At 43.0% G+C, this 13,895-nt stretch overlaps 1 protein-coding gene across 4 annotated transcripts in view; it reads right to left on the bottom strand.

Moving 5' to 3' along the window:
- Positions 1–13,895, bottom strand: part of NADK (NAD kinase) — a 130,965-nt gene that overhangs the window by 62,555 nt on the left and 54,515 nt on the right. For all 4 annotated transcript variants that reach the window (XM_088468214.1, XM_088468216.1, XM_088468215.1 and 1 more), the window contains exon 3: positions 5,807–5,890. In XM_088468214.1, the coding sequence (XP_088324340.1) occupies positions 5,807–5,890 (84 nt within the window). The remainder of the gene's footprint in view (positions 1–5,806; positions 5,891–13,895) is intronic.

Below are 13,895 nucleotides of genomic sequence, written 5' to 3'. Positions count from 1 at the left end.
AGAAACCACTTTGGGAAGGAAGCTCTGGCGCGTTCTAAGAACAGTCCTGTCCTGATGATAGATTAAAAAGGGGGAGCGACAGGAAAGCGCCCCTAAATCCGATACCCTATGGGCAGATACTATAACCAGAAGAAACAGTCTTCGCAGTGAGCCACTTGACATCCACTGAGTCCAGGGGTTCGAATGGAGGTTTCTGAAGTGAGTGGAGCACCACGGACATATCCCATGGAGCCACAGGAGGGACAAAGGGAGGTTGTATACGTAGAACACCTTGAAGGAAGGTGTGAACATCTGGTAGAGGACCAATTCTGCGTTGCAACCAGATGGACAAGCAGAGACGTGTACTTTCAGAGATGCTAGATGGAGGCCTAGATCCAATCCAGCCTGCAGAAAGGCAAGTATTCTAGAAACCTTAAAACATCATAGTTTCTAGAAGCACACCATCGGAAATATGTATGCCATATTCTGTGATAAATTCTGGCCGAGGCTGGTTTACGTGCTGCGAGCATGGTCTGGACCACAGAGCTGGAAAATCCCTTAGCCGTTATGGGTACCAATGGCGTCTGGGCCAAGCCAGAGCTATCAACAGGATTGTGCCCCATTCCTGCTTGAACTTTTGAAGAACTCGAGGAAGCAGGGATATTGGAGGGAAAGACATGCCAAATGGAAGGTCCACTTCACAGATAATTCATCCACAAAGGCCGCATTGGGGTCCCTTGTCCTGGCTCCATACACTGGAAGCTTGTGGTCGTGTCTTGAGGCTATGATATCCACATCCGGTAGACCCCATTTGTCCACCAGGAGCTGAAAGACTTCTGGATGTAGAGACTACTCACCTGCATGCACGTTGTGATGGCTGAGAAAATCTGCTTCCCAATTGAGAATTCCTGGGATGAATACTGCGGAGATGGCTGGGAGAAGGCGTTCGGCCAATGTGAGAATGTGGGACACGTCTGTCATTGCTATCTGACTTAGAGTGCCTCCTTGGTGATTGAGGTAAGCCACTGCCATGGCGTTGTCGGACTGTACTTGTACTGACCTGCCCTGAAGAATATTCTGAGCCAGAGTGAGAGCTCTGTAGATGGCTCGAAGTTCCAGGACGTTGATTGGTAAAACTGCCTCGGCTGGTGTCCAGCGGCCCTGGAAGGAGTGCTGGCCGGTCACTGCGCCCCACCCTCGGAGGCTTGCGTCCGTGGTGAGGGGAGCCCAGTGCGGGATCCAAAAGGAGCAACCCTCGTCTAAATGGTATGTCTGTATGAACAGGCAAACCTCCAGGGGGAGGCCCATCATCTGAGATCTGAGCAGAATGGGTAGCCCGTTCCACCTGGAGAGGATCAGTTGTTGTAGGGGCCTGGAGTGAAACTGAGCGAACTCCACCATGTCGAAGGTGGACACCATGGATCCCAAGGACTGCATTGCAGAGTGAATTGACACTCTGCGACTGTGGAGCAGTCTGCGCACTCGTTGCTGTAGTATTGACATCTTGTCTGCTGTTAGGAAGATCCTCTGAACCTGAGAGTCCAGGATGGTTCCCAAATGTACCATTCTTTGAGAAGGTGTCAAGGAAGACTTTTTCCAGTTGATCAGCCACCCGTGCGTTTGTAGAAAGGCAATGGTTACCTATAGATGGCAGTGAAGAATTTCTGGGAGCTGGCCAACAGCAAGAGATCGTCCAAGTATGGGAGTAGTCTAATCCGTTCACAATGAAGCTAGGCCGCCAAACAATATGGCAGTCCACTACGCAAGTGGCAGATGCCTTGGAGGCTAGAAGAGCCGTATCCATGGCTGCTTCACCTAAATAGGAGGCTGCATCTCTAATGTGAGATATGTAGAACAGCTGTTCCCTTGAAGCATTAGGGGTAAATGTCTCTTCTAGGGCCTCTGCCCAACTCTCAATGGCTTTTGCCACCCAGGCCGTAGCCTTAGCAGGACGAGTAATAGCTCCTGTAAGAGAGTATATAGACTTTAGACAAGCTTCCATCCTTCTGTCCGCAGTCTCCTTCAAGGAGGTTGCAGTATGGATAGGTAAGGTAGCATTCTTGACCAGACGTGTTACGTGGGAATCCACTGCTGGGGGAACTTCCCATTTAGTGCAATCAGTAGTGGGAAGAGGGTAAAATGAACTTAAAAGTTTTGGCAGTTGAAATTTTTTACTGGGCATATTCCATGCCTTGCTCATGTGATCAGATAGCTGTTCAGAGTGAGGAAACTCTGGTAAAACTACCTTTTGTCATTTAAAAAGAGGCTGTTTTGCCTTAGGAGCGGGTTCTTCCTCTTCTATTTGCAGAATAGATTTCACAGCTCTCACCAGTGCAAGTATATTCAATTTAGAAGGGGCCTCCTCGTCTCCCGAGGGAGAGTCAGAGTGAGAGAGGTCTGCGTCTTCTGCCTCCCAAGATGATAAATCCGACTCCGATAGCTGGATGGACTGGGAAGATAACACAGCTTAGTAGGTTTACTAGGTAAAGGTCTCTTTTTTTGCAGCAGTTGCTGAAAAGCTGTAGAGGTATCCGCCAAACTTTGTACAGAGGTAGAAAGTATGTCTACCCATGGGGGAAGCAAAGGATTTGCAGGAAGTACCTGCTGTGGCCATCCCATAGGGGGAGCTACCACCGAGACCGCTAAGTGGTCCGCAGTTTTTGCCAGCACCTGTGAAAAGGCAGCCCAGGGTGGTCCTGAGGAGAGGACACTGTGGTTGATGGACCTGGGGCGGTATAACAAGTTACACAAAGACCATCCTGAATGAGATCCTCTGGTGCTAAGCCCGCTGAGCAGGACTTACAAGACACCAGAGTAGGAGCAGCACCAGCAGCCTGCTTGTTAGTCTTTCCTCTGCCAGACATAGCCACAAGAATGATAAAATACACAATCTGACACAGTGCAGTGTGCAACCGCGCTATATTGTATATGATAGCCCTCACAAAAATAGGGAGATGTGAGGTACAATGAACCCCCTATATCTTAGTATGCCAGGGTTATAGTAGAATAGAGGGAAAGGTATAAGTTTGACAGTATAGAAAATAGAGATCAGTGCTAGCACAAGACACATACAAATGCAGAAAATACAATGTGACTGCAGTGGGCACTAAAATAAACTACACAGACCACAGTAGCTGGTAGGATATAGCGCTGTATAACCTGGCCCTTGGGAGATTTATACAGGGAGACTAGACCCAGCGTTCCCGGAGACCTGCTTGCAGAAAATGGCTGCCGTGAGTCTCAGAGGGGGCGGAGGGTGAGGGAGGAGCAGCTCAGGGAAGCAAGACCGCAGTGGAATGGTGCCCTGAGCTGGGGGAAGGGCTGCAGGGAGCACGCTTTCTCCCCTGCTGACATTAATCACCGGGTCCCCTGGCCTGTAAAGTATGCCTTGTGCCAGTGATATATATGCCCTGATGGTCTAGTGGAGTTCTGGGCGACCCAATGTTCACATCAGCACCTCCAGTCTGTCTCTGAGACCAGAGGCAAGACGAGGGTCCCCACAAGCAGGAATCCGCCTTACCTGTCCCCTGGATTCCGGGGCGCCTGCTAGTTAGTCCTCTTCAGAGCACCATCTGGAGTACCTAGCTGAGGGCTGGTGTCACGGCTCCTCGGAGGAGAGATGGAGCAGCAGTGCAGACGTCCAAAGGACTGTCTCGCGCTGCTGCTCAGTTAGTAAAATAAATAGAAATAAAATTAAATTAAAAAACATTGGGCTACTTAAAGCAGCCCCACTGTTAAAAGGGTGACCCAGCTCCTGCCAAACACCAACGAAACAGAGTTGCCCTCAGACTGTGGGCGGGGGTATAGGGTGAAGGACAGAAGCATCCTGGGATTGAAAAGCTTTGTTGTTGGTGTCCGGTCCTCCAGGTCCCACCTACACTCCATTGTCTCCACTGTGGAGCCCTTTGGACCCTGAAGAAGACATTAGGTTACCTTGAAAGCACTGACCAAGTACAGATTACCACCAGCCTATAAGGTAATATGAAAAAACATATATACCTGTAATTTAGAGATCTTTTAAAATGGGAAAGGATGCTAAAGTACTGCCATCTTGCCACTCATTCCACTAATAGCATAATTTCACCTCTCTATTTTGTGTAGGATTCTGAGGGGGGAAATCAATTCAGTGCGCTGTTGATAGCGCCGGGAGGGAGCCCCCTGAGCTGTTCAATTCAGCGCGCTGTTGATAGCGCCGGGAGGGAGCCCCCTGAGCTGTTCAATTCAGCGCGCTGTTTAGTCCGACAATTAGAAGTCAGAGAATGCCGGTTCTCACGACTTAAGCTAAGTGTTTAGTCACGAGTACCGCCATGAGGCTGTTAGTGATGTGCTAAGCCGGAAAACAGCCTCGTGGCCGTCACTTTAGTTGGATTTCTCCTCGCACACTCAGGAGGGTGAGAGAAGAAATAATTTAGTCACCCCAACAGTGCGTTGAATTAAATAGCTACGGGAGCTCCCCCCCCCCCGGCGCTATGAACAGTGCAATTAATTTAATTCCCCATATGAAACAGGCACAAAATGACCACATGAAAAGGCACAAGACCTCACAAGCAGCATGTTTAAGACTTCACATGTTTTAGCATCAGATAATACCACCAGTGTCTATAATGTTAAATAACAAGCATCTGCGCCACATATAGCTTTCAGGGATAATTTCATGCAGTTGACCCTCATTTAGCAGCATTAATCCAGTGTCGCATGAATGTAGGTCTGTGCACTCTAGTAAAGGATGGTTACTGGAGAACGGGCCCAACTTGCAGAGTTCTCAGCACAAATACTCTTATTTTAATAGAACACAAGACTGAGCTGTCTAAATTAGGCCCATATGTATGAGTCGTCATACAGCTAAAATAAGACCTGCAGAATGGTTCCCATCCAATGCACACAAGCATGACAGCCAACACTCCAGTGTTCTTTGTAACGTTACTTCTCTTTGTCTGTAAATGAATACATGGAGCAGATATCACCTTGGAAACCTTAACCTCAAACTTAAGTCTCTCTTAAATGTGCAGAATGCGGCTAGTCCCTGATGGGTCACTGTGAGCTCTGCTGAATGTCCTGGAATCAGGAGAATGTCGGCCATTACAGCAGAGTAACACGTCTGCAAAAAGTGCTGGAAGAGCAACAATTTGCTCAGTTTGTGTAAACTTCACATTGAAGAGGCATAAAGGAAGGATGTTGGACCAAAGCAATGCATTGTAATGATGCAATGTAAGTCCAATAAGTCTGCACGTGTCTCTCTGACAGATAGGAAAAATAATGGAACTGCTAGCGTTTGCCAAAAGCTCTTATTAAAAGTGATCAATTTTATGAAAGAAAAAAGGGGCCATAAAATCTGTTACTAACAAATACAAATGTGTCCTCATACACTATTGCTGCAGTTGCACCAAACAGCCCATCTTGGCACATCCGGTTCCATCTGACCCAGTTTACTGTAATTAAAGGACTGCAGGTCACAGTCAGAAATTATCCTCTATGCCACTCCTTTAGTAATGGTGGGAGCTCCAACCTAGTTAGCATAACAAGTACATGCACACTCCGCTATACAGCTGCAGGGGGGAGGAGGCCTTGTCAGTGGAGAAATCAATTTTTTACAGGTTACTGGTCTATTCATACCCAGAAAGCCAGAAATTGTATATATTCAAGGCATAAAGTGGCAATAATATTACAGCCTTCCTAGTGCACAGCACTGGTCCTACTCGCCGTATTAAGAACATTATCACCTGATCAAAGCAGGAAAAAGTTTATATGAAAAAGTAAAAAAAAGAGAAAGAAATGAAGGACCTCCAGTTCATAGCAGTATAAGTTCCTATGCGGGGATAGTACTCACATGATCGTTTTCGGATTCTGCAGCATACAGGCCTTTGGTCCGAACGTGGTTACTGGGCATGGTCCATGCATGGATCTCGTTCTCCTGTGGGTAAGAATTGACTCGTCAAAAATCAAAGAATATCTTACATGGGGAATCCAAATAAAACCTCTTTATACCAAGAATTTTACCATAGAATTAATCCAGTATTTGCCTTTCGCATGGGGATTGAGCCTCCCAGTTACCATTATGAGTAGACTACATAAATCTGTGGTCCAGAAGAACTATGATCATAATGTCCATTATACTTCTGTTACTGGATTGGAGCAGCAGAGATGTGTATTCAGGGGACTTTGGAGACAGCATTACAGGACTTTATGTAAACCACCTACCCCTATGCTCGATAAGAGGGACTGGTTTTAAACTACTGTATTATGTACACAAGATAGGACCACAAGACATGTGTGTTACATTACTATGACCACAGGAACTATGGTGGGTAGCTCAGGGAATGGCTTTTCTTTTGGCGATGGGTGTGACTGACTTAGCTCCAGGACATGAATATGATCATAATGACATTTCTAAATATAGGATCACATTACATTACAACCATACATTAGAGTATTTTACGTATTAATATGACAAAGACCTTCTTTGTCTCTGACTGAAGAAAAAGGAAACCATTTATTTAAAAAATGTGAAACTGGGGAAATATTCCTCTATATCCTGGTGGGTACAGAAACCAGCAGCACTAACATAAATGTAATAACAGAATTATAGAACAATACAGTATACACCAGGACTACGGTAGAAATGGGCGCTGGCATACATTACAGTAAGCAGAGAGAGTAGGAGTGACACAGGGACCTGCGGAGTCATGCTTACTGTAATATACCATGCAACCTCATTATTAACCATTTACAGCTGGAAGGAACAAGCACACCAAGATAATCAACAAATGCTACAGATAGTAAAGGAGGAACATAAGACCACAAACATTGGGTAACATGTACTGAGCTCATATAGATTTCACAAAACCCATATAACAAAAGCTATTTGTAACAAGAATGATCCAATCTGAAAAGGAACTTGTGACATTCACAAATATGTAGTTACAAGGTCCCACGCACATTAGCCAAGGAGAAGCACACCTCTGACCGCTGTATGGGGGCCACTACTTAGGGTGACAGATGCTTCCCCCACCTCAAATACATTATATAAATATATTTGAATTCCCTTCTGATCTATTATCACAATTTCAGATATTTGGCAATGTTATCAGTTACTCCTGAACGAGGCAACTTGCACTTTAATTCACGGATTCTTTCATATTCTTATTCCCTCCCAATACTTTCACTTGCAAAGTAAAAAAAATAAAAAAATATTGAAAGTTTGAGCTAAATTATAAATATTACATTTACATGAATAGGTCATTTGCAAAAGTAAAATATTGTGTAATATAGAAAATGCAGCTGTGTTACTTTCAGGGAAGCAATGATTTTTTTTTTTCTCTTGCTGTTCCACATAGCAATGAAACATCGGTACATGTGATAGGTAATAACATCCAAGCTGCTAAGTTTACATATAATCATTTCTAGGGACACTACTGCGGAGCCGATGTATCTACATTGGTCATTCCATGGTCTGTCAGGATGCAAAGTGGCATTCTCCATCAGAGCAGGTTACGAAACTTGGTCATGATATTATTTTTGCATTTAAAAAGCAAGTACCGCCATCATTCATTAAAGGGCAATTCCATGAATATATGGACATTGGGCAATCGCAATTGCAACTACGTACACAGATCAAGCGATTGTCATTGTGCATGCACCGAGATCACATACGCACATACTGTATGAATCAATTGTAGAGAGAGTGACAGGCCGCGAGTGTTTGAGGGTGGTAACGGGGGTGTGATTGCAGAAACACAGGCGTGCCTGTCCGTTTGAACGCCGTTGCATGGGCGTACATAAATTGGCCACTGTGATTGCCTACGCAGGTTGAGATCTCTCTGCGTGCGAAAGACTTGGAATTTCTGCGACGGGTCAGACCTGCTTAATTGTACGTTACGGGCCGATGTGCTTCGATGTTACCGATATATACGCATGACTGCAAGGTATTACGGACATGAGAATGCAGCAGTGGGCGTCTCTATGCAGTAGCAGACATTAGCATATGTTTGCAGCTACATTGCCTGTGATTACGCAGCTGAGATGTGCACTGAATCAGGCCTATAGAGCCTAAAACATAAAAGTCACTACAGCTACAAGATGTTGGCGACATCAATCAGTTGAAGTTCTCTATTTGGCGAATAGAGGAAAATTATTTTGATTTGTAATCTAGTACTTCATATTAGGGCTCTTTAATCTATTAGTGTTCATTAAAGGAAAACAATATTACGGGCAGGCTTTCATTCATCTGCATAAAGCAATGAAACTATGCGTGTTTGATGAAGTGATCACATAATAATTCAATATTAGGGTTTAATATAATGGAATTAAGACAACTTAACAGCCATAAATAATTCTCTCTCCATGATATGGTTAAATTAAAACCTACAACAGTAAAGTTGATTCCGTTACAAAAAAAAAAAAAGTTTGATTTATTCAGATTTTGAGAAATTACCTCAAAATTCAGTTTTATATTAAAGTATCTAAATACAAGCTCATTTCTAAAAGGAGATGGTCCTAACATTTTTTCCAGGCTACAATTTGAGGTAACGGAATCACATTAGGTTGCCCTTTGATTAGGAAGTAGATCTATAGAGGAAGTGCCGCCATTTGTGCAGCTGATCTCAGTCACCGATTACACAGGTTGCAATGAACCATGAGCTGAGTAATTTATTCTCAATAAATTTCAACATATTTCTGGTGAATATATAGTATATAATTTTAAGGCCACCTACATATTTCAATTTAAGAGGCATACTGAATAGCTGATATTTTTGATTTGCACTTCTTCTATGTATCTGAATCATAATACCGACCACTTGGATTCCGGAGCTCAGAATGCCGGCGCAAGTATCCCAACATCTGCCGGCATTTCGACCACAGGAATCCCGAAGGTAAGTAGTGGGGTTAGGGACTAGGGGGAGGGTTAAGCACTAGGAGGAGGGCTAGGGTTAGGCACTAAGGGGAGAGGGTTAGGTTTAGTGTGCCGGGCGGGAGAGGCTAGGTTGAGGCACTAGGGGGGGGGGAGGGTTAGGGGTAGGGACCCTGTCAGGATGCCGGCGTTGAGATTCTGACCACTGTGATCCCGAGCGCCATCATCCCATACCCAACCCTCTGACTATATGGGGGCGATTCAATTCAGCGCGGTGCTGAATAGCCCTGGGAAGGAGTTCCCGGAGCTATTCAACTGACCGCGCTGTTAAATGCGACTACAGCATTTAAGGGCCAGCCACGATGCTGTTTTCTGGCTTAGCGCGGCACTAACTGCCTCGCAGCCGGCACTTTAGTTGGTGAATGCTGGTTACCGCGACTAAACACCCAGCTTAAGGTGTGGTAACCGGTATTCTCCGACTTAAGTGGTTCTAGTCGGACTTAACAGCGCAGTCAATTGATTAGCTCCGGGTTCTCCCTCCCGATGCTATTCACGTCGCGCTGAATTCAATCACCCCCCATGTTTGCATGTTTATATGTTTATGTCAACTTTTATTGACAAGTATTCCAAGTATTGAGTCATGTTGACAAGTTCCAAATTGTGTAATTTTGTCCTTAAATATTTTGTAAAACAGTAGAAAAGTGGTAGTGGTTGCTTAAGTAGGTAGCAAGCATATTGCAATCAGTATACTTTACCAAACTCACTACCCACTTGGTGGTTCCGACACCACAGAATGGTGGTTCCGTCACGGTGGAATAGTGATTCCATTACTTTATTAAAAAAATGTGCCCAGGTTTCATAAATTATCAGACTTTTACCAAATTTTCCTAGATGCATCCCCTTGATGTCCCCATCTTGCAATACAATTGTGCACATCTAGAGTTAATTCTGGAAGCTGAATTTATTAGCGCTGGCAGTTGTATAATGAATGGAGTTTATCACTGTAAAAAGGTGATTCCGTTACCGACAAAACTGCACAAAATATTCACTTCTGTAGCCAAGAGAACAAGAATACATTGTGGGCATCACAATATACATGCACAGAGGAATTGTATTGTGCTTTTACAAAATAGTGAAATGATCAGTTCTAGAAACGCAGCTATAAAAGTTGTCACTGTCCTATCTTTCTACCTAGATTCTAAATGGACATATATAAACATATTTCATATATTGGATACATGCCAATACTACAATATAAATAGGGAAAATTACATAAGTTACTCAGTAGCAACAAAATCAAACTTCTAAAGTAGTCTTAATTTAACAGTAAATACAAGACATCCAAGATGATAACGGGTAACATCTTCTGATTAATAGAGAGCAAGCTGCTGATCCTATTCTGCAACATGGTAACCAGCAGGAAAAAAAAATAAAAGTAAAAAAAAATCTAAAATAAAATTGTGGGAAATCTTCATATTTATATATATTTTTACCCCATAAAACAATACAGTAGTGTCATTAGAAGACACAAAACATTTGCTTCTATTGTATTATACAATCAGACATTTCTCAAAAGCAGAGTGACCGTGACCACTATATACTGCCAGGTGCCACTGTCTCCTCACAGTCATTGACATATATAAAACATAAAAGACCCAAGTGAAAATTTTAATGGATCTCTACAGTGGTATGTGATCCATTCCCCGAGATCCCTCAGTCTACACACTGTGATCAGTTACCTGTGTTTGCAATATGTCACTCAAGTCCATCCATTATTTATTTACTGGTATTGTCGATTGAGTTACTATGTCATTCATTATTAGTGCAACATTGTAACACAAAAATAAGTATGTATGAGAGATGCACTGGGGAAAACAGACCAAGCTGAGATGAATTATAGAAATTACATGATTTCCTTCCAATTCTGACAAGACTTTTTTGTATGTGCATACAGACAAACAGATGTTTCTGCCACACCGGTCTCATACGGTGGGTTTTTACATGAAAATTGTGATACATCCCACCCTCCTTAGCCACTGTGATCACCGGTATGCAGGTACACTTACCAGCAGGGACAGCACTTCCAATAAAGCTGCATACACACGTAAAGATTTTCTGTCCAACCATCCAACTAGTTGATTGGTTGGAATGAAAATCTGGTAAGGTATGGGAGTAACTGATGATCAGCAATTTGCTCCTAAATGCCAGAAAACAGATGAAAATGGTCGGTCAGACAAGTTTGTTAAATGTTTGATCTAAACAATGAAAGCAAATGACAATCAGCAATTTACTCCCAAACGCCGGAAAATGGTCAAAAACTGTTATTTGAACAAATTGTTTAGATCAAACATTTAACAAACTTGTCTGACCGACCATTTTCATCTGTTTTCTGGCATTTAGGAGCAAATTGCTGATCATCAGTTACTCCCGTTCCTTACCAGATTTTCATTCCAACCAATCAACTAGTGGATGGTTGGACAGAAAATCTTTACGTGTGTACCCAGGTTTCGATCTGTCCCTTGCTAAGAGACTTCCGGGTTTATGACCCGGGCGTCCTATTGCGTATGTACAGCCCAAAGAGTTCTATTGGGCTGTTGTACCATCGATCTGCAGCAAATCGCTCATATATCTGCTGCCCACCCTTTACATATGGCGAGGTATATTTATTGCGATAAACCCTAGAAAACTTACGTTTTCTGAGGTTTTGCTGCATTATTAAATTTCCACCATACTGGAACTGTATTTGATCTGAACATGTCTGCATGAGTTTATTTATGGGGTTGCGGTCTAGTGATTGGCTAAATAAAAATTTACATAAACACAAGTGTACCTAATACAGTGCATTAGAACACCATCACCAGTGAGTGGAGAAAAGGAGAAACACAATAGGGACATTGCCAAGATCACGGCTTCTTTCCAAGTTGATCCCCTTAAAAACCAGATGGAAAGGCCTAAAGAGGGCCGTGCACATGAGATCCCCAACAATGCGATGGACTTTGGATTTGTTTTGGAGGAAAGATGGGAATACAATGGCAAAGTCCAAGTGTGCAATGATAAGAGAGATTTATTCAAAAGCATTCACTGCTATAATAAAAGCATTCACAAAGCAATAGTTTAGGGGCCTGCACATTTATGCAAATACGGCATTGGATTTCCTTATTTTTCTCTCTTATCCTAAAAAAGGAATATTTGTTTTTCACTTGCATTTTGCTGGCATCAAGGTTGTATTAAAGGTGGAAAAACATCAAACAAGTTTAATCTTCATTTCAGGTTTAGGTCACATATTCCTGCAATTTCAGCTACTTATACATACTGTAGTAGGATAACAATTCTCCTGTAACACAAGTCATTTATATCAAGTGGGATCAACCCTCGTCTTCACCATAAGATGCTAGAAGGGAGGTGGGGAACAATTAGGCAAGCCATTGGACTGGGTGGGGGCGGGAAGGGTTTGGGAGATTTTAGAACAAATAATAAAATGTTTTTCTTTTGCAGGAAAATACTACCTAATACTTCCAGCACCCAAATACTGGGCAGCTCTATTTTTTAACACTGAGCTGGGGTTCCCTCTCTAACATCTAAATCTGTTTGCGCATTTAAATGTACCCACCTCCCCTGAAGTATGCATGGTTTCCCTGGGTTTACTATTAACTCAGGTCGTGCATAGTGCCCAGAATGACATTAAAACAAAGGCCCTCATTCAGAGCCGTTCGCTATTTGCGGTCGTTCGTTTAAAAACAAGGGGTGGCTATTCAAATGATCCGTACGCACATTGCAGTCTGTTCACACCTCTAAGTCTGAACGAACGAGCAAAACATACGCTCGTTTATTTGTTAAAAACGCCCCCTGGCCGCTCGCACCATACGTCATGTCCGCTATTTATTAGATTAATCGAGTACATCGACCAGCGTATGAACTGCTCGCTATTCTTGTGGTTGGTGTTTGCTACCACAAATTTGCGAGCAGTTCTGGCTCTAAAATAACCCAGTGACGTGGTCATTGACGCTGCTGTTTTAAATATACACACCCATAAAACGCCCGTTTTGACCTTTAAGCACGCCTGCGTTCGGATCTCCACTCCCCATTTTCAAGCACCTTCCCCTGTTACCACCCACATACGCCTCATTCTGTCACTCAAAATAGCAGGCACTCGCTATATAGCGTACAAACGATTTTCGGCCGCACTGACTGGTTCGCGCATGCGTACTAAAAAGCGTACGCATGCGCAGATGTCCAAACATCGCTCGGAACGAGCGTACTGCCGCTAACGAGCGGCTCTGAATGAGGGCCAAAGTCTTATCAATTTTGAAGTTGCCACGCGTTTCACAGATAGTTCTGCTTGCGTGGGAAGAGGAAGCAGACCTGGCTCTAATACTAGTTTTATGCTTTATATTTATTGCCCGTTCCTAATGTTTTTATATATATCTATACTAGTTTTATGATTGTATATTATGCCATTATTTTTCTTTCTTTTCTGTAAATTGTGAAGCAAACTGAACTTATTGTGCGTCCGTTCTAGGAGTTAATATATCTCCAGGACACTATGATACTGCATGTATTTTTAATAAAACCACTTGGTATTTTATGATATCCATATAGAACGGATATCCTCTTATCCATTCTTGAGCATAGGATCCCTGCAGTGCAACTTAGATGGGAGGAGAGACCTTACTGGAATTAGAGAGAACCTCCTTTAAATGTATAATGAAGAAGAGGATAAGTGACAGAAATATTACCCCTGGCACAAAAAAGATCGCATTTCGCATAGTTTATACAAATACGCTCTGAGCAGCAACACTGTTTGAATTATGCACTTCCCAACAAGTGGAATGCCGATATAAAAAAAGCTATATATTTAAAGAATGTAAATATATCTTACATGCTGTGTCGCTCATCTGGATGTATAATAAATCAATTTAGTTCCTATAAACATCTATTTGTGATATTATTAGAACACTCCCCCCTCCCCACAAAAAATGAAGGTGTATTTTTATTTATATTCCTTAACATTGATGTGTTTTGTTGCTTGAGAGCTATGCATAGGCTGCTACCACGGTTTATATCACTA

Source organism: Taudactylus pleione, unplaced genomic scaffold, assembly GCF_031769625.1.
Source record: "Taudactylus pleione unplaced genomic scaffold, aTauple2 ptg000082l, whole genome shotgun sequence".
Classification (NCBI taxonomy): domain Eukaryota; kingdom Metazoa; phylum Chordata; class Amphibia; order Anura; family Myobatrachidae; genus Taudactylus; species Taudactylus pleione.
This window is presented reverse-complemented; position numbering and strand designations above follow the sequence as displayed.